The sequence below is a fragment of the Gymnogyps californianus genome, chromosome Z (assembly GCF_018139145.2).
Source record: "Gymnogyps californianus isolate 813 chromosome Z, ASM1813914v2, whole genome shotgun sequence".
Lineage (NCBI taxonomy): Eukaryota > Metazoa > Chordata > Aves > Accipitriformes > Cathartidae > Gymnogyps > Gymnogyps californianus.
The window spans coordinates 49540372-49559243 of NC_059500.1; the positions used below are offsets into that span (position 1 = coordinate 49540372).

General features: G+C 44.5%; 2 protein-coding genes across 2 annotated transcripts in view; one reads left to right on the top strand and one right to left on the bottom strand.

Moving 5' to 3' along the window:
* Window positions 1–485, bottom strand: part of CCDC171 (coiled-coil domain containing 171) — a 151859-nt gene extending 151374 nt beyond the window's left edge. The window contains exon 1 of the mRNA XM_050913494.1: window positions 318–485. Within this exon, the coding sequence (XP_050769451.1) occupies window positions 318–475 (158 nt within the window). The 5' untranslated portion in view covers window positions 476–485. The remainder of the gene's footprint in view (window positions 1–317) is intronic.
* A 10197-nt stretch (window positions 486–10682) lies between these two features.
* The window catches only part of PSIP1 (PC4 and SRSF1 interacting protein 1), a 35989-nt gene continuing 27799 nt past the window's right edge, over window positions 10683–18872 (top strand). Inside the window, exons 1-3 of the mRNA XM_050912664.1 lie at window positions 10683–10829; window positions 11943–12019; window positions 14845–14983. Coding sequence (XP_050768621.1) covers window positions 10758–10829; window positions 11943–12019; window positions 14845–14983 — 288 coding nt within the window. The 5' untranslated portion in view covers window positions 10683–10757. The remainder of the gene's footprint in view (window positions 10830–11942; window positions 12020–14844; window positions 14984–18872) is intronic.

Consider the following 18872-nt stretch of genomic DNA (forward strand, 5'->3'; position numbering starts at 1 on the left):
CTCTACCACCTCAGCTAAAGCAGAACACCATTCTGTAACTCCAGGTCAGCGTTCCTAACAGCAGACAGGAACTCTCTCTATCTCTAAGTCACATCTTCTACAGTTGTGTGAGAATTCTTGCACGTTGGATGGCCAGTATGCACACTTTCAAGTAAATCTTTTCATCTAATGAGTATATTGACATGGCACAGCTTGCATGTATCACACTGTATCTGGTTCTTCTTCAGTCTGAATTACATAATCTCAGGGATCTAGAAAATAAACCACAAAAACATGAACTATATTACTAGACTTAAAAATACAGAAGTGGAGCTCACCATTTAGCTTCCATGACAGCATAGCTGACTGGAGAGGACAAACTCATGACATCCAATATGCAGCTTTTTAAGTCTATAAACTCTGGAGAATGAACATCATCTTCGACCATATATACTTTTACTTGACAAGCTTCAAAGATTGCTCTTTTCCATATCATAAAAACATTAAAACCTGTAACAGAGACATGCTTTAGTTTATTTGGCAACATAATAAAAGAATCATTTGTTAACACTCACGGTTACCAAACAGTGTTACTACTATGTCATGTGAACAACTACCACCAACTGCAATTCGATATCAGAAAGAGAATTGTGCTGCTAGTCCTCTAAGCTTGAATATTGGAGACGAAAAAAACCCAATACATTTTGTAGAATATCCGCTGTCAGGGTTTTCAGAAGGATGTCAATACAAAATGTTATCTTTGCGTAGATTGTTCTCCTACATTCTCTATTCTCCTAAGAGGATCACAGACTCCATTTCTCTTCAAAATAATTCTAAGGGAGATAAATGCATGCAATATGATTTTTTAAGTAGGTCAGTATCCAAGGTTTGCTGTCTAATAGGAGCCTTTAACATAACAAGTCTTCTAACTGTTTCATAAACCTGGAATCTTCTACTTGAACGTATTTTTATTGTATTAGATATATCAGCAGTATTTAGGGGTATACAGGAGGAATATTAAATTGAACTATAACTCAGCTCACCTTCAGAAGAAACTCATTAATTTAGCGTTACTGATAAAAAGAAATCAATACAGATAACATATGTATAACATAGACCTCAAAAAAACTCTGAGATTTACTTCAAGTTGAATAGTAAATCATTTATGAGTTCTTTCCATTAATTAAAGCAACATAACATGAAGAATAAGCTGTATCTAACAGTCAAGATTAATGAGCCATGGTTTGCTTTTGAACTACAGAGCAGGTGGACATCCATACTAAAGTCCAAAACAAGAAACTAGCCTGGACTCCATCTTTACCATCTCTGGCTTGCAGCCACATGTTTGCCACAATCTATTTCTGTTGGACTGAACACAGAAGTACTTGGTGTAATACATTAACTATAAACTGATTTTGTTCATTCCATTAGCTAATAATCTGCGCTAGAAATATGGAGAAGAAAAAAATGCATTTCTGCTTCAAACTGTAATTTTAACAGAACATGCAGCAAGAATAAACCTATTATTTCTAAAAACTTTTTTTCTTTTTACAGAAAAGCATAACAGTTGGTGCCCAGGCTTATCATACTGCTTTATATTCAAACACGCAGTTATTCCAAAGTATCTTCAAAATCAAGTGGAGTAATATGGGAAGAAAAGTACAATGAAGGGTAACAGTTTGCTTCAGTTTATTAATAAAGAATATCTAGAGGTATCATTTGTGATTTTCAAGATCTACCCATCAGAATTCACCTTGGTACATGTGTTCATAAGCCCCAAAACACATAACTACCATACAAGTACTACTTACTCACACTCCTAGAGAAAGCGACACAGCTTTCTTTCCATCTCAACTGAGAAAATAGTTGAAGACCTCATTTTCAAAGTATAGACAAGTCTGCGGTACAATTGCTAGGCACGTGTTCAGGCCCATTAAATTATTAGTAACTTGCAAACTAAAAACTCCAACTTCACGTGAGAGAAGAACAATCCTGACAAAGTGTGGCACTCAACAAAGATCAATTGCCTGGATAAAAAAAATTGTGATAGCAGGGTACAAGAAACTATACCTCTATCAATTGTGCCCAATTTTCACAGTAAGATGTAGCTCTGAACACTGAGAAACTAGTTTTTCATACCACTCTTCTAAGCTTTATTGCAACCTACACCAAAATCTCATAATGAACAGTAGAAAAAAAAAATAGGTATAACTAAAAGACTTTCTCAGAAATCTGTTTTTTCACCTCAAGAACAGAATTCACTAATTCTACCCAACAACCAATAGCTGCAGTGAAAAAAAATCTTATTCTCAAAACATAATCAAAAGGTACTCTGTCACATCCACATCATTCTGCAGTTTTAAAACTTCCTGAAATTACTTTGAAGTCACGGGGGGGGAATCTCAAGAATGTTTTCTGTGAATGCTAATGATTTTGAATATGCAACATTCCTGTTAAAATATATATTAATAGCTAGTTTATTAGCACACAAGTGGATACACTCCAAAAGCATGCTATTTCACTTACGAAAAAAGTATTCAGGTGGCATGGAACAGCTCGTAGGAGCCCCATAATTAAACAAAACAGTATAAGAAGTGTTTGTTTGAAGAGTTAATACATTCGATGGGTGTTACCTACAAAATTTGTGTCATATTCTCCTCATGACCTTCTGATTACGTTTAACTAACTTTAGCAAGGCCATTGATTTAGATTGGACATAAGCAAGAAGTTCTTTATTGTGAGGGTGGTGAGGCACTGCAACAGGTTGCCCAGAGAAGTTGTGGATGCCCCTCCCTGGAAGTGTTCAAGGCCAGGATGGACCGGGCTTTGAGCAACCTGGTCTAGTGGAAGGTGTTCCTCCCTATAGCAGGGGCATTGGACTAGAAGATCTTTGAAGGTCCAATCCAAACTTTTCTACCACTTAGACTACTCAAAATAAATCTGACCAGATTTTAAGATGTACTACTTTAAAACATACAAAGCCAGGCGTAACTAACGTATCTGCGCTGGAACCTATAAAAACTCACCAGCAGTTGTTCCAGCTGGAAGAATCACTAGATTTTCATTAACGTAGACCACAAATTTTATGCGAGCTAAAAATCAAAGCAACAGCATCACCTCTAGTGACGCTTACACCAAAGATGTCACTTGTTTAAGCCCACGCTGTACCAGTGGCTGAGAGGCTGTACCTGGCAGGCCGAAGGGAAGTGCGGGCGTGCCGGCGGCTGAAGGGAAAGCGCCGGCGGGAGCGCCAGGCTCGGCGGCAGCTCAGGACAGCGCTTCAGCAACACCCCAGCCCAGCCGAAGGGAGCCACCCGAACACCGCCGCCAGCGAGGAACGAGCACCCAGCTCCGCCGCCACAGCCGGGCGCTCCGTCCGCCGACCGCCGCCAGCCTGCTGGTGCCGGGCAGAACGGCCTCACGGCCCTCCCGCCACCCTGGCTGCGCGCCAGGCAGCGTGCCGCCGCCGGCGGGCGGCCCGAGGGACTAACGGTGCCGCGCCGCCGCGGCAGGCGGGCCCCGGAGGCGCCGGACGCGGCCGGGGCACTCCCGAGCAATGCGTGAGGCGCCCGCCCCGCCGCCCGCAGGACGAGCGCGTCCCACCGAAACCCCGCCGCCGCCGCCCCCGTCCCACCTCTCCGCGGCCGCCGGCGGGCCGCGCGGTCGTTAGGGCCCGGAGGGAAGGACGCGGGGCCTTCCCAACGGCGACTTCCGGCTGCCGCGGTGGGGCCGCGGCTGAGCGTGCGGAGGGCCTTGGCAACGCCGCTGCTCGGCGCTGGCGGGCGGGGCGCCGCGCATGCGCGGGGCGGGGCGGGGCGGGGGTGAAGAGGGGTGGGCCCCTGCAGCCGCCGGGTGTCGCCTCGGGCTCCCGCTTCGCCTTCCTTCCGGCGGGCCGGCAGCCCGCCCTCCGCCCCGCGATGGCTCCAGCCCTCTGAGAAGCGGAGGCGCGATGCCCGCCGCTCAGTCGCGGCGGCGGCCTAGCGCGGAGCGGGCGGCACCGCTGGGGAGGCCGGGCGGAGGGGCCCGGCGCCCCCGCGGTTTCTGCCGCCCTCTCTCCCTGAGGACTTGCGCCTCCGCCCAGTTTAGGAGTTGCTTCGGGGCTAGCCGAGACCTCTGGGAGCGCGCAGGTCTCCTCAGCCAGCGCCGGCTGCCCCCAGCCAGGCCGCTCCGCACCTGGTTGGGCATGTGGCATGGTGCACCCAGCGCAGCTCCTTGCGTCGGCCCGCCGAACATCATCGTCATCGGGTGGTTATTAGCAGCGCAGGTGGCATCCCCAAACACCTCTCTTCATGGACAGGAGGGTGGCTGTACCCTCCTTCCCTGAGCCGCTGGTATGTTTGCAGCTGGGCGATCCCAGCCATGTTTTAGGGATACTGAATTCCTAAAATAGGTAATAGGGAGTATACGTATAGGAAATGAAAATGACCAACTAACGTGAAAGCCAGACTGAGACTTGGATGTCCTCAAATACAGAGCGACACATTCCTTACCCAGATTATCAAGACAAACAAACAGGTAATGATTTTGAAAGACCATGGGACAAAATCACGGCACGATTGATAGGGGAGACGGGTAACAAGGTTACCACTCCCCTTGTGTTTGCCTTACTGCACAAATGGAAAGGTTCTTGTGAAACATTGAACTAAGAGCTTTCAAGCCCCAGATGTAAGCATATATGATGTCAAACAACAACAGCAGAAGGGGCTGAATAAAATCCACCCTACAATATTCTAGAAAAGTGGACAAGGTGTTGTTCTGGCAAGCGTGTCACAGGCTGAAGGGAATTAAAACAATTTTAAGTTAACGTGTTCAATAACTACCATTGACATTATCGTAAGTAGATACACATTAAGATGTTAGTAATAAGTAATTTGAAAGGTACTTTTTGTAGATGTTCTTTTACTGTTGACACGTGACCTGAATTTCTACAGGCCATGAGAAATCTGGGTCCTCTTGCATGAGCAAGATTGTATTACAGCTATCACAAACCACACTTGGAAAAGCATCAGTAAGTCTCTTAAAAGAACATTGGTCTGCATCTGAAGAAGAAAAATGTATCACAATGCCCATAGATTACCAGGTTATCTAGGAAAATATATAATCCACAAATGACCAGATTAATCTTAGAAAATATACAGTCCAAAAATGACCTGGTTATTTGAGAACACACAGTCCAGAAGATGAACAAAAGAGGCAATAATATGCTGATGGATAGTGCACAGAATGGACGCATATGGAAACACAGTAAAAAAAAAAAGGCTTCTGTGGGAAACTCAATTATCCTTGTCTATAGAAGGGATTACATAATTTACCTGTAACCAAAGTTGGCCCCAAGTAATAGCGTAGGTGGAGACAGACCAAGATTGGATACATAAGACTCTAGCGAGTTTACACAACTCTCTGAGTTGTGTAAGGTGCCATGTTTCTTCAGCACTGGATATGCAGCACCCCTCAGTCTGACAGGCTGCATGTACTGTACTGCTGCTTATGTAAGTATTGTTTTCTTATCACTGCGGGGAGCTGTGTTGCATTACCTATTCTCAGGTTTTCTAGGTTGCATTCGGTCTGGTAACCCCCTCTCCAGCTTTGGTGTGACTGTTTCATCTGCATGCAACAACTGGAAACAAGCAGAATGAAGTCTTAACCTTTCTTTAACTGAGACTTGAATCTAAAGGTCTCAGATTTTATAACGTCAAAAATCTACAGAGAAATTCTATTAGCAATTTAAATTAAAACATAGTTTATTTTTATATTTTTATATTTATAAAAACACAAAAAAATCATTGGGGTTTTTCTTCTAGTTGGAATTCCCCAATAGGAGCAAAATTACGCTAAAGATATTTATGAAGTTAAAATCAGCTTATACTAACCACAGAGTTGCAGTTGGTCCTCACTCAGGAAAACACTCATACTGAATTCGAAGTACAACTAATTGCTTTGGCTTCCAGGTCAGCATGACTTACTTCATGATTGCAAGTACTGCCATAGCACTTAAGGTGCCCTATCACTTTTCATTCCAAAGTTGTTTCCTGTTGCTTATAACTGCAAAAATACCACTTTGGGCTAAGATTTTCTAAGATGTGTGGTGAAGTATAGCCTGATACTGATATCCTTCAAGGTATAGATTGAAGTTTTAATTGCAAGAGATAAAAAGCTCCATAATATTTCACACCCTCTGAGAGAAGTCTCAAAACTTCATTTCTAGTTTGTGACCTGATCTGTGTAATTGGCTTTTAGCTGTGGTTTTGCTACTTCTGCATCCTGCAGTTACTTTAAATGTCTTCTGCCAAATCAAGGAAGTTCTTTGCCCAGGTGCACAAAATTGGAAGATTTAATTATGTTGCAGTTCTTTTAATAACAGCATGGCATTTTTTTTGCTGATCAAAAATACAATAGTGAACAGGGCTTCCTCTCTGCTGTTGTCTGATGAATTGCACATGATGAAAAATGGCCTTGGGCAATGAAGAATTACAAATTATGGGATAATATGGAAGGAATCATAGAGATTTAACACTGTGTCTGCAAGTTCTGATAGGTTTTGGCACCATAATAGTTTACCAGATACTGAACCAATGAGATGAGTTTATCTGCCCAAAGTAACACATGTATCATTTTTTACTTTGATTCACAAAAATTACTTCAGACACAAAACTGCTGCTGCGTGCACGTAGCTAAACAAACACCTTTCCTTCCTCCCACACTGAAAAATACATCTCATATATACACTGTCTTAGGCATTTCTTCACAGTTCAAGGAATATTTTGGTCTAACACCTACATATATTCAGGATATATGGGGTTTTTTTTAGAAAGGTGGAAACAAATCAGAGTTGTATCGCACATGGAATTCAACACTAACTTATTTCTGATTCTTCAGAGAGACCTGTTCATGATGTGTTTAGAAAGAGTGCGTGACGTTCAGGAAAAAGGAGAGGAGAACATGGTGCTTCAGTGTGGGTCTGGCCTTGGCAGAGCAAGAAGCAACAGCTTCACTTGCAGACAGGATACCAGCGTGCTTCTTCGCAAAGCGACCTAACCCACACCTGCAGGAAATCGGTTGGAACGGCTGTTGCAAACAGGCAAGCTCAAGACATACAGCTCCTCACAGGAAGAACTGTTTCTCACCTCCGAAGTTCATTCACGGCTTGTAACAACTTAATGCGTTATGAGTGTGCTGACCTCTTACTCGAGCATCAGGTGGCAGGTCTGGCTGAAGCTCTACAGGTTCTGTCATTCAAAATGAAACCCTTTGCTAAAAAACGCTGGTATGGTCCTTAAAGTTTAATGCCATCAGTATGGCACGTTACTCTCTTTCAAGTAAGAAGTCTGGATTGCAAAATACACATTTTTTTCCTTCTCTTGTGTCTGTACTTGAATAGTTTGTCTTCAATCTTAAGTTTACTTAACATGTACAAATGAGCCCGATTACACACAAAATATAACTTGTTCAAATAATTTTATTTTTCACTCTTTAAATGGAATTTTACTTTGTTTTCTTTACCTTTAAAAAATGCTTTAGTTGCATGAGTCTCTTTTGAAGAACACCCTACTTTTGTATGAAACCAAGTCATCTTGAGTTGCTTCCTTAATTAGGGAAAAAAGTATTTTCAGATGCTCTTCACTGATTTTAATACAAGGTGCAAAGCTGCTGAGAAATGTCAGATTCAAAAGACTGTTTCCAAAGGCTGAGGAAATCAGAACGTCCTCAAGAGATTCCAAAAGCATTGCTTCAAAACTAAAATATGAATTTATTTAATCTGATATAGAAGACAAATGTAACTATATGATTAAACACAGTGACTTAGCTAAGGGAATCCCTGCAGATTGTCAGTTCCTGCATAGCAAAATATTAATATACACAGTTTTTGCAGTACTGAACACTTTATCATTTAGGAAAAAATGTGAAACATTATGTGTTGCTGAAATAAGAATGATTCAGTGCAGCAAAATAAAGACTTACATATCTGCCAATGCAGATACAATTTCTACCACTGCAAACTGTTACCTTCCTCTAAACAATTCTAGATGTACAGTCTACCTTAGTCTTAATTTTTTCAAACAACTTTTGCCCCAAGTGGTCATCCGTTTGTGCATAGGAGGAAAGTTTTTTTCCTGTCTAATATGTTGATGATCTTCTGTTTTCTGATGAGCTCTTGTCTAACTGTAGAAACTTGATATTTATGTCAGGGATATGAGCTTCACCACCTCCAAGAAAATCAACCAAATTTGACTGGTTTAAGCCATTGGAAAACTGCAGTTTGTTCCTGCTCAACACAGATGGAGTAAAGTTTTGCAGTTCACATTTATAAATGACCATTTTGCATTTGAGGAGAAGAGCGCCTAGAACAAAGCACAACTTTCTCTGTGGCAATTGCAGTGGGTGTTTTGGGCCTGACTTGAGTTTCAGTATCAAAACCGAAAGCAGTAAGATGATTCTTCTCACCAGGAGTTATCTTTGTGTGCAAGTAGCACGGAGGGCAGCTGGCAGAAAACTAGCCTGTAAAACTTGTGCGTCAGGCCACACGCCGAGGATGAGCACCCAAGCATGGAATGGTTAGGTCTGCCCCTGTGAGACAATGTAATTGTGTAAGAAGTAACTTTCTGTGCCGCTACTCTTACAGCTTTTTGCTGGTTTTGGCACCCGTGTTAGCCCAAACATGGTACGGTGAGTTGCAGGTGGTGCTGCGTGGGACCATCAGATAGGGCCAAACCCACAGAGAGCTGACAGGCTGGCCAATTTTCGGCGCAGGGGGAGAAGAGCTAGAACTAGACCCAACAGAGCAGGCAGGCAGGGAGAAAGAAGTTGTTGAGTTAAAATCTGGATGTGAGGTCTTCTGTTTGAAGAAGGGTATTTGTGGGGGAAAGCATGGGGAGGGTGGGGGTGCCTGATGCACTCGGCAAGGAGACCATCTGACAGGCAGAAACGGGAGCGGAGGGCACAGGGGCTGAAATGCTGTGAGAGGCACGAGCTTAATACTGACAGGTAAACAAGCCAGGAGAGAGTAGATATGGAGAGGACTAAGGGAGTAACACGAAGTCTGAATTAACAGTAATCCCACTAAGAAAAAGCACCACCAAACAGGAGTTAATGGTGACTAAGTTGCAGGTGAGAACTCTATAGACTTCAAGAGACTGAAACCGTGGGTTGTTGGATGCTGGGGGAAGTCAAGACATTGAGAAAAATAGGTAGGTGAGGAGTACCCGGGCAACAGGGGCGGCTTTGGGGCCGGCAGCACTATGGGAAGAGGAGTCCGGGAAAGGGAGGCCTCTGTACAGGGCTTGGGGGGAGGGAGAAACACAAAGGGACCAGCGGGGACAAACACACCCGTCCATTTTACAAACGAAGGCGGCGATAATTGGCTACTTCCAGTCAGTGAACGGGGCGACACTGACGGCTGGGAAGGGCCCCAACGCAAGGCCACAGACTTAAGCGTTGGTGAAAACGACCCTCGGCGAGCAGTTGTGACTGAAGTGGCGCACGGCCCCGGGCCCGGCCTGGCCGTAGCGGGAGAGGGAGGGAGCGCCGCCCCGCGCGTGTCAGCCACGCTGCCACCGGCGTGACTCGACGCAGCTCGCCTCACTCTTGGGGGGTGGGGGGGTGGGGGGCGGGCCGAAGGACCCGGGAGCGCGGACTCGCGCGGCCGGCCGCCGCCTGGGACGGGAGAGGAAGGGGGGCGGCACACGGGCGCGCAGCGGCCTCCCCTCGCCCCGCCCCCGCCGCCGCCGCCGCTGCTGCTGCTGCTACCCGGCTCCTCCTCCTCCTCCTCTCCCCCCTCGCCACCCCGCAGCACCGCGGCCGCCCCGCCCCCGCGAAGGAGGAATGAGCCACTTCCACGGCTGAGGGGAGAGGGCGTGAGTGAGGCTCGCTCGCTTCCTTCCTCCGTCCCGCCCTGCCTCGGGGCGGGCGGGCGATTTCTTCTCGTCGCCGCCCCCGTTCGCCGTCAGACGCGGAGGCGGGAGCCGAGCCGTCTGTTTTCGGCAGGGCCTGCGCTGATTCCCCCCCGACACCCCCCGCCCGGTTGCAGCGTGCCAGTTGGTACCGCCCCGCCTGGCGGGAGGAGGGAGCGCGGCCGTGTCTCCCGCGGCAGCGGCTGCTGCTGCTGCAGGCGGAAGTGGTTTGCGGGCCGGGCGTCAGCGCGGTGGGTAGCGAGGCGCCAGACCGCCGCGGCCGAGGCGGCGGGAGGGAGGGCAGGTAGGCAGGCGGAGTTTCGCTTCTGCGCCCCCCGCCCCGCTTCCGCGCCATCGCGCCTTATGGGGGGGAGGGGGGATGGGGGGGGGAACGGACGGACGACGGGCGGGCGGCGCGTCCGTGTGGCGGGAGCCGTGCCGGCTGGGGAAGGGGGGGCTTCGGCCGCGGCGGGCCAGCAGACCAGAGCAGAGCCGAGCCGAGCCGTGTGCGCGGGGGCAGGCGCTCCTGGCTGCGTGCGGCCCGGCCCGGCCCGCGTGGGTATGTGTGTGGCGTCGGTGCCGCGAACGCGCCGCGGGTGGGGGCTGCGGGCGCGGCCGTTGGGCTCCCCGCGGGGCTTTCGGCGGGGGTGAGGGGCGGGCGCGGCGCGGTGTCCCCCGGCTGCCGGTCGGGGGGCCGCCCGCCCTTGCGGAGCGCGCTGTTGATGTCCCCTCCTGTGTTGCCCTTGTCTCCGCTCCCCCGCCCCGGTGTGTTTATCCCGGCAGCGGGACCTCGGGCGGCTGGCAGCGCCTCGGTGGCGGGGGCTGGAGGTGCAGACCCTCCCCTCGGCCCAGTTCGCCTGGCGGCAACAGGCGTCACGTCGGTGAGAAAACATGAGCCGAGATTTCAAACCCGGAGACTTGATCTTTGCCAAGATGAAAGGTTATCCCCATTGGCCAGCCAGGGTAAGGCACCCCCTCCTCCCCTGCAGGCCGCAACGCCCTCTTGCTCTGTACCTGTCCTCCGCGCTCCCCTGCACCCGCCTCTCCCGGCCTCCCCTCCTGCTGTTCGAGCTTTTTGTTGCAAGAAGTGCTTTCAAACACCCGTGGAGAGCGATGCGGTTAGACCCTGCTGCGCCTGCAGCCTCCCCTTGTGTGAGGCAGGGCACGGTGCTGCTCCCGCGGTTGGAAGCGACTTCTGAATCACGTTGCAGATCCCATGCTCTGGGTTGCTGTTGCCTTATGCTTGTCTGTTAGTCGCTTCTCCTGGAACAAGTAGCCCTCTCTAGTAGTCGTTAGTTGTCCTAATTTGCATAACTTAGCTTTTAGAAATAAAGACTTGTACAGTAGCATGATGCTGGAGCTGTGCAGGCACCTAACTCTACAAAACTACCATTCCCAAATAACTGCTCTTTTATGACAAAAGAAAAACACGACGTTATGGCAGGGTTACTCTTTACTTTTGAAGTCAGCTATTCCTGTAGCGCTTCCTGTAGAATAAGCTAAGTGTATGTGGTAAGTTGTCCAGTCCTTTTTCACATTCTCCCTGCTCCCTTGGAAGAGGCATGGCAAGTTCTGTGACTGCTGTAGGTCATTTGATGGTTGTGATAATGTAGATAAAAGACTAATAATGAGATATTTAGCTAAGATGCTGGCTTAAGAATTGTTTTTTAAAGAGTTTATTGACCTTTCCTTTTTGTAGCACTAGGCTTGGGCAAGTTATCAGCTCAGTGTAAGGGTAGGAAGTCTTGGTATTGCTTACGCTGAAGGAGGGGCAGTATTTGGATGGAATTGAGTTGTGCTTTTTACCTGTAGCACATCACATCTCTCCTTTTAAAGGAAGTGGTCATATGAAAAGTGTTGCTGTAACACAAGAAGTGTTGTCATTTCCTATTGTTGCTAATACTGTCTTTGATTCTGCTGTATTTGTTAACATACAGTTAAAAAGGGGTCTTGAGACCTGCTTTACTTCTCTGTAGCTTTTTTTTTTCTTTTTTAATGCTTAACACTTCTACTTATTTCCCCCTAGACTGTTCTTAAGTGTTACTTGACTTGAATTATAGTCTGTCTTTTCCTTAGGTGGATGAAGTTCCTGATGGAGCAGTAAAGCCTCCTACGAATAAAATGCCTATTTTCTTTTTTGGCACCCATGAGACGTAAGTCCTTTATATTTAAGGGTCATATTTTTTTCACTGTAGAATGCCATGACAAGAAGTTAATGGCTTGTCTGAATGTAGTATACTTTAAACTATAGTATTCAGTAGCAGACCAGCTCTTCCTAAAGTAATCTCTTTTGACAAGACATGCTTCTCTAACACTTGCTTAAGCTATTCAAGGGAACGGCAGACCATAACTATACCATGTACGCTTTCCTCGTCAGAAGAAAAAAAAAAAAAACCTACCCACAGTGGTATGACTGATACGTTTTTCTTTCTTCAGTAATGGACTTTAATTACTGTCCTGTGTATCCTCAAAATTCTCAACAATATATTCTCAAAGAAAGTGCAGTAAGGCTGAGAACAATGAAATAGACAAAATTTGAGAAACAGACAAATAATCATGTATTGGGTTTTGGTTTTTTTTTTTTGGAGAGGTTTGGGGTTGTGGGTGTTGGTTTTCAATAAGATCTGGAGAGAAGAATGAGGAAATGCAGTTAGCTTTATACCCGTCAACCTGCAAAATACTTATCTTTGGGTACTTTCAGCAATGGTAGCATTTTGCAGTTGTACATCATCTGCTTTGAGGGACTGTATTTCTTCCGCTGCTAAATTTGATTGTAAATATGCTTCATTTTATGCAGTTCTGTCTTTCTGAAAATTGTCATATTACTTTATAGCATGACTGGTTGTCCTATTGTAGCTTTCTAAGACTTCAAATTCAGTGCTACCTTTGTTGTCTGATTTGTTTTGGGGGTTTTGTTCTTTTTTTTTTTTTAAAGAACTAAAACCTATAATGATGTGTTTTTAATTCTGCTGTTTTTCTTAATAAAATGGCAAATGGTACGTAAGCAGGTCAGAGATAGAAGTTGTGTATAAAAGTACTCTGTTTCTTGCATTTTGTGGAAAGACCGTACTTTTTTTCTTCGTCTTATTAAATATCTATTGAAATTGCTTTAGTCTGGTACTTTGCATCTATCTTTTGGTAAGCCATGCTGAGACAAGATACATTGCCCTGCTGAATTAAAGAGTAAGGATCCTCTACTCTCTGATGTTACTTGGTTCTTTTTTTAAGAGAACATTTCCCTGTGAAAAAGATTTCTATATGCTTGACTCATACACCCATGCATTTCTTCAACTGTTTTCATCTTTCAGTAGATCTTTCAATGGTTCAGTATTTTTAGTTTGCATTTTTGTCTGTGTGTAGTTTTGTGGGTAAAGAGGGTGTCGTGGTTTCCCCCTTCAGGAGACAGGGAAGAAGGGAGGCAATGTGTCCTGTTTTTGTCTCTCCTGGGTTCTGTTTGTCTCCCTCCCCATCCTTTTGGTCTGGTTAAGTAGGCTTTGCAGGTGCATGTTTCCCACACTGGCTGAATCCTCTCTAACCGTCTCTTGCAAAGGGGTGGGTGATCTGCAGTCTAATCTGTCACAGTGGCTTATATAATACTTTGTACACATAGGTGAGTGTTTTACTGCTGGAGTAGGCAATGCTTAAGCTTTCTAGATGATGATACGTTCATTTTTTTTGTTTGTTTAGTAGAGTGTAAGTCTCAAGTAGCTCTTTTTTAAAGATGATGAAGAAAATAGGAGAGTGGAACTTAGAAGTATCTATTTAACTTTTCCATGAGCTGATACTTTAGAAAGCAAGTATCTACAACTTTTCAAATAGTTGGATCTAACATACATACAGTTAGACAAAGCTGTGTCTAGGCACAGAGCGAAAATAAGAATGTACCACCAAAGTGTTGTCTTTTTCTGTTAGCAGCGTATGGATTGCTACAGTGAAATCTTAACTTGAAAGGTCATGAAAGTAGAGCAGGAATTAAACAGTCTTTGATGTTCTTCAGTATAAACCAGAATATTGGTTCTCAGTAATATGTTACCTTGTTTTCCCAAGTCTAACTTAGAGAAGCTAGTAGGGTGGATACTGTGACTTTGACATATGAGAAAAGCTACTAGGCTAAAAGCTTTAGTTACACAGCTTACGGTAGGGGTAGTGCTATGCAGGAGTGTTGTTTGTTTGTCTGACAAAGATACGCAGGCAGTGTTAAGACCTCTACTACAAGAGTAGCTTCAATAAAAATCAAATATTTTTAATGTGTACTTCATCAAGAAAAGGTTTGGTGGAGAAACTTAAAATAAGGAACAGTTTAAAGTTCTTATTGGTTAAGTTCAGTAAATCAAGTTATGAGGTCCTATTGTCACGCACTGAAAAACTATTGAATTAATACTGAATTACACAGCATTCTTACAAAGACGTGGGCAGTCAATGTATTCAAGTGTTGCTTTTTTGTGTCCAATACACTAAAAATTATTCTTAAATTTTGTATTTTAACTGGATTATTTTTAATTTAGTAGCTTTGAAAGATGTTCTTTGTTAGCTTGGAGCCATTTCTTCTCCTTTAAATTGTTCTCTTGCCTTACATTGTCTGGATTGAAGGTTTCTTTAGTCTTAACAGTTAAGCCTGATTTTTTTCCTAAGGAAGGAATTGCTCTTTCTGTTTGTTTGCAAGCTACTCAGTTTTTAATTGTTCTGGTTCACAGTAGTTGCTTTTCCTATCAGCTGCAATCTTAAGATGCAACATCGGCTGTTTCTTGCCCAGACACTCAACACCCTGGGAAGGAGGAGGTCCATATGTGTGGTGGTAGTAATGGAAAACTTGGGCTGTTGAGAACAGTTGAGAAAAGTAAAGACGCTTATGTAGCAGAATTAGTTGTTGCAGTAGTCATGAATTTTGTATCTTAATAACATTGGTGCTTACTTCTTTGAAAAGACTTGACCATGTAAAACATGAAATTTTGTTCTTTTTGTTCTTTCTCTCCTTAAGGGCATTTTTGGGACCAAAGGACATATTCCCTTACTCTGAAAATAAAGATAAATATGGCAAACCAAATAAAAGAAAGGGTTTTAATGAAGGGTTGTGGGAAATCGACAACAATCCCAAAGTGAAGTTCTCTCATCAGCAGGTAAGTTATGCAGAGTCTGCAAATCTTTGTTGCTATACTGTTGGGGAAAAAAAAGGCAATGCGTGTTTCCCTGCTGTAGGGTAATGAATTATTGTTGTCGTTCAGCTGCAGGTTAGACCAATTTTTTTTCTTTTTTAATTTTTTTTTAAATTGATCTCTAGTATGAATAGTGTAAAAGAGATGGGGGGGTGTTGTTTAACTAGCATTATCTGTTTATTATAGTAAGCTCATGAGGGATCATGTTGACAGTTTCAGAGCACAAGGCTAAAAGTTTAGCACTTTTTACAGTACACATCAAGTTTTACTTACAGCTATATATATATGTATAACTATATATATTCCTAAGATACTTATCTTTGGAACTGTACGACTGTGCTTGAAAAGTGGTAGTTTTTTAGAATCTCAGTAACTCTACTTCTTTCTGTCCTCTAAACCCAAGTGCTTTTCTCCACTGTAAGATTTCAGTACGTGCTTTCTTAGTGTACAGTATTTTCCTTCTAGTGGTTGGAAGCAATGTGATGCTTGCCTTTTGGCCCCAAACTGTGACGTGACTTGCTCGATGCAATTTTTGTCCATCAGTAGTTCCTCGTTTCTTGCTCTCTTGGTAAATCTTCCAAGCTTAAACTCGAGCTATGCAGTGCTACCCATAAAAAGGCCCAAATTTAATCTGAAGACAAAGAAATTGTCTTGCTCATTTTGTCTTTGCGTACTTGCTCTGGACATTCTCTAGCCTTGTTGTGGTTTAACCCCAGCCAGCAGCTAAGCACCACGTAGCTGCTCCCTCACTCCCTGCCCTGCTCCCAGTGGGATGGGGAGGAGAATCGGGAAAGAAGGTAGAACTCGTGGGTTGAGATAAGAACAGTTTAAGAACTAAAGTAAAATATAATACTAACAATAATAATAATGAAATATAATAATAATAATTGTAATGAAAAGGAATATAACAAAAAAAAGGGAAAAAAAGAAAAAAACCCCAGTGATGCACAATGCAATTGCTCACCACCCGCTGACCAATGTCCGAGCAGTGATCTGCCCCTCCCAGCCAATTCCCCTCCCTGTTTATATACTGAGCATGACATTCTATGGTATGGAATATCCCTTTAGCTAGTTCGGGTCAGCTGTCCTGGCTATGCTCCCTCCCAGCTTCTTGCACACCTGCTTGCTGGCAGAGCATGGGAGACTGAAAAGTCCTTGGCTTAAGATAAGCGCTACTTAGCAACAACTAAAACATCAGAGTGTTATCAACATTATTCTCCCACTAAATGCAAAACACAGCACTGTACCAGCTACTAAGAAGAAAATTAACTCTGTCCCAGCCGAAACCAGAACAAGCCTCTTGGTTTTGCTGTGTATGCTGGATGTACACTGGGCCCTGATCACATACTGGGTCTTCTAGGCAATGCTGCAGTAACAATAAAAAAGGTTGGTATTTTTTGGTATTATTTTCTGCTCTTACACAGCATGCCAGATTGCCATTTCAGCACCAGTTAATCCCTGCTTCATAAGATATCCCAAGTTACTGTGTTTCTAGTTTGAAGGATAATGTGGATAAAGAGTTAAGGAGTTTTTGAAGTAGAGTTGAGAGATAAGGTGATGTACTCCAGATGTACACTTTTTCTGCTCTGGGGTATGGAAAGATGCTAATCTCCTCATCACAGTGGGAAGGACTGTATTGAGGGACAGAGTCTTTCTGCTACCGTAAAATACGAGTTGGTAAACCTTCTCGCTGTTTTCTTTGTGACAGTTTGAGAGATGCTCCATGGATGGCTGAGGCAGTTGTGAACCGTAACTGAGTTGTATGTTACCAGTCATTCTAACAAGGTGAAAATCTGGGTATAAACAATCAACAGTAACAAGCTTGTCTAATATTTTGTTTCACAGCAGGAATCAGTAACTTCAATTAAGCAGTGCGCTGGGTTGCTTTCATAGCATCTCAGACATTCCCAAATACATTTCCAATTGGAAAGTCCCAAAACATACTGTCAAGAGATACACACAGACTGTTTTCTTAGTCTAGCAGCTTTTCTGTGGGGTAGGCCTTTCCACCTTTTGAGTTCCATTCAGATACTTCAGCTTTGGTGATAGCTCTTTCACAGGGTCTTTCAGTGAGCTGGTCAGGTTCTGTCTAGAGCCATTGGGTTGTTCTTTGCCATTTTTTCCCCACTATTTCTTTATGTAAAAAAAAAAAAAAAAGTTTTTCTTTCCACAAGTCATATTTAAAATCTGTTCCTATAAGTAAGCCGTAAAATTACTGGAAGAAGAGTTTTCTTAGTAGGGATGTTTTAACTGGAGTCCTGTGTCCAGTTCTGGGCTACTCAGTACAAGAGAGACATGGACATACTGGAGAGAGTCCCACAGAGGGCCATGAAGATGATGGTTTGGAGCATCTCTGCTATGAGCAAAGGCTGAGAAAGCTGGGACTGTTCAGTCCTGAGGGGCTCAGGGGTGATCTCGTCAATGTATAGAAATACCTGAAGCGAGAGTGCAAAGAGATGGAGCCAGGCTTTTTTTGGTGGTGCCCAGTGACAGGACCAGAGGCAGTGGGCACCAGCTGAAACACAGGAGGTTCCCTCTGAACATTAGGAAGCGTTTTTTTACTGTGAGGGTGACCAAGCACTGGCACAGGTTGCCCAGGGAGGCTGTGGAGTCTCCATCCTTGGAGGTATTCAAAAGCCATCTGGACATGGTCCTGGTCAGCCAGCTCTGGATGGCTGTGCTTGAGCAGGAGGATTGGACCAGACTGAGTTACAGAATGAATGAGGTAATGCAGTAGACATGCACAAATTTTCTTCTGAATTTTCACCTTAACTTTAGAAAGCCTTTCTTTTGATAGCCTTCTCTTTCTATCCTGTGCTATGCATTGTTAGTAGCAAGTTTTATTCAGAGCAAATCAAGTCCTTAATATTTAGCCAGCTCTTTACTTGCGGGCAGTTCTTGTTGGTGCTAAAGGAGTACATCTGCAAACAGCTGACTGGATTTGACATTCTATAAAATAAATCAGGATGTAAAACAGGCAGAGCAAGTGTAACTTGATCTGAAATAAAACTGCCAGTAAGGGTCTGCTTCAGAGACAGTTTCTTTGAGCATTCTTGATGATGTCAGATCAATCAGGCATGGATCTTCCATGTTTTTTCGCAAAGTATTACCTTTTGGGCTTAATTCTTAGAATTGAAATATGATGTTCAGCCAAAGATTATAGATAAGATGGAGAAACATCCTACTTTTCCAAGAACAAGAAAATTATAGTGTGATACTTGTTTTTTGTCTTGGTTTTACTTGTTTCAGCTTATGTGCTGAACTGAGCTTTATTTCTTCAGTACTTTGCAGGATAGCATACAGTTGTGGTGGGTTAACTCTGGCTGGATGCCAGGTGCCCACCAAAGCCACTCTATCACTCCTCTCCTAAGCTGGACAGGGGAGAGAAAATATAACAAAAGGCTCATGGGTCAAGATAAGGACAGGAGATCACTCAGCAATTATAGTCACGGGCAAAACAGACTCAACTTGGGGAAAAAAAAAATAGTTTATTACTAGTCAAATGAGAGTATGATAATGAGAAATAAAGCCAAATGTTAAAAACACCTTTCCCCCCACCCCCCCCTTCTATCCCGGGCTTAACTTTACTCCTCATTTTCTCTATCTCCTCCCCTCGAGTGGCGCAGGGGGATGGAGGATGGGGGTTTGGGTCAGTTCATCACATGTTGTCTCTGCCACTCCTTCCTCCTCAGGGGGAGGACTCCTCACACTCTTCCCTGCTCCAGCATGGGGTCCCTCCCGCGGGAGACAGTCCTCCATGAACTTCTCCAATGTGAGTCCTTCCCACGGGCTACAGTTCTTTACGAACTGCTCCAGCGTGGGTCCCTTGCACGGGGTGCAGTCTTTCAGGAAA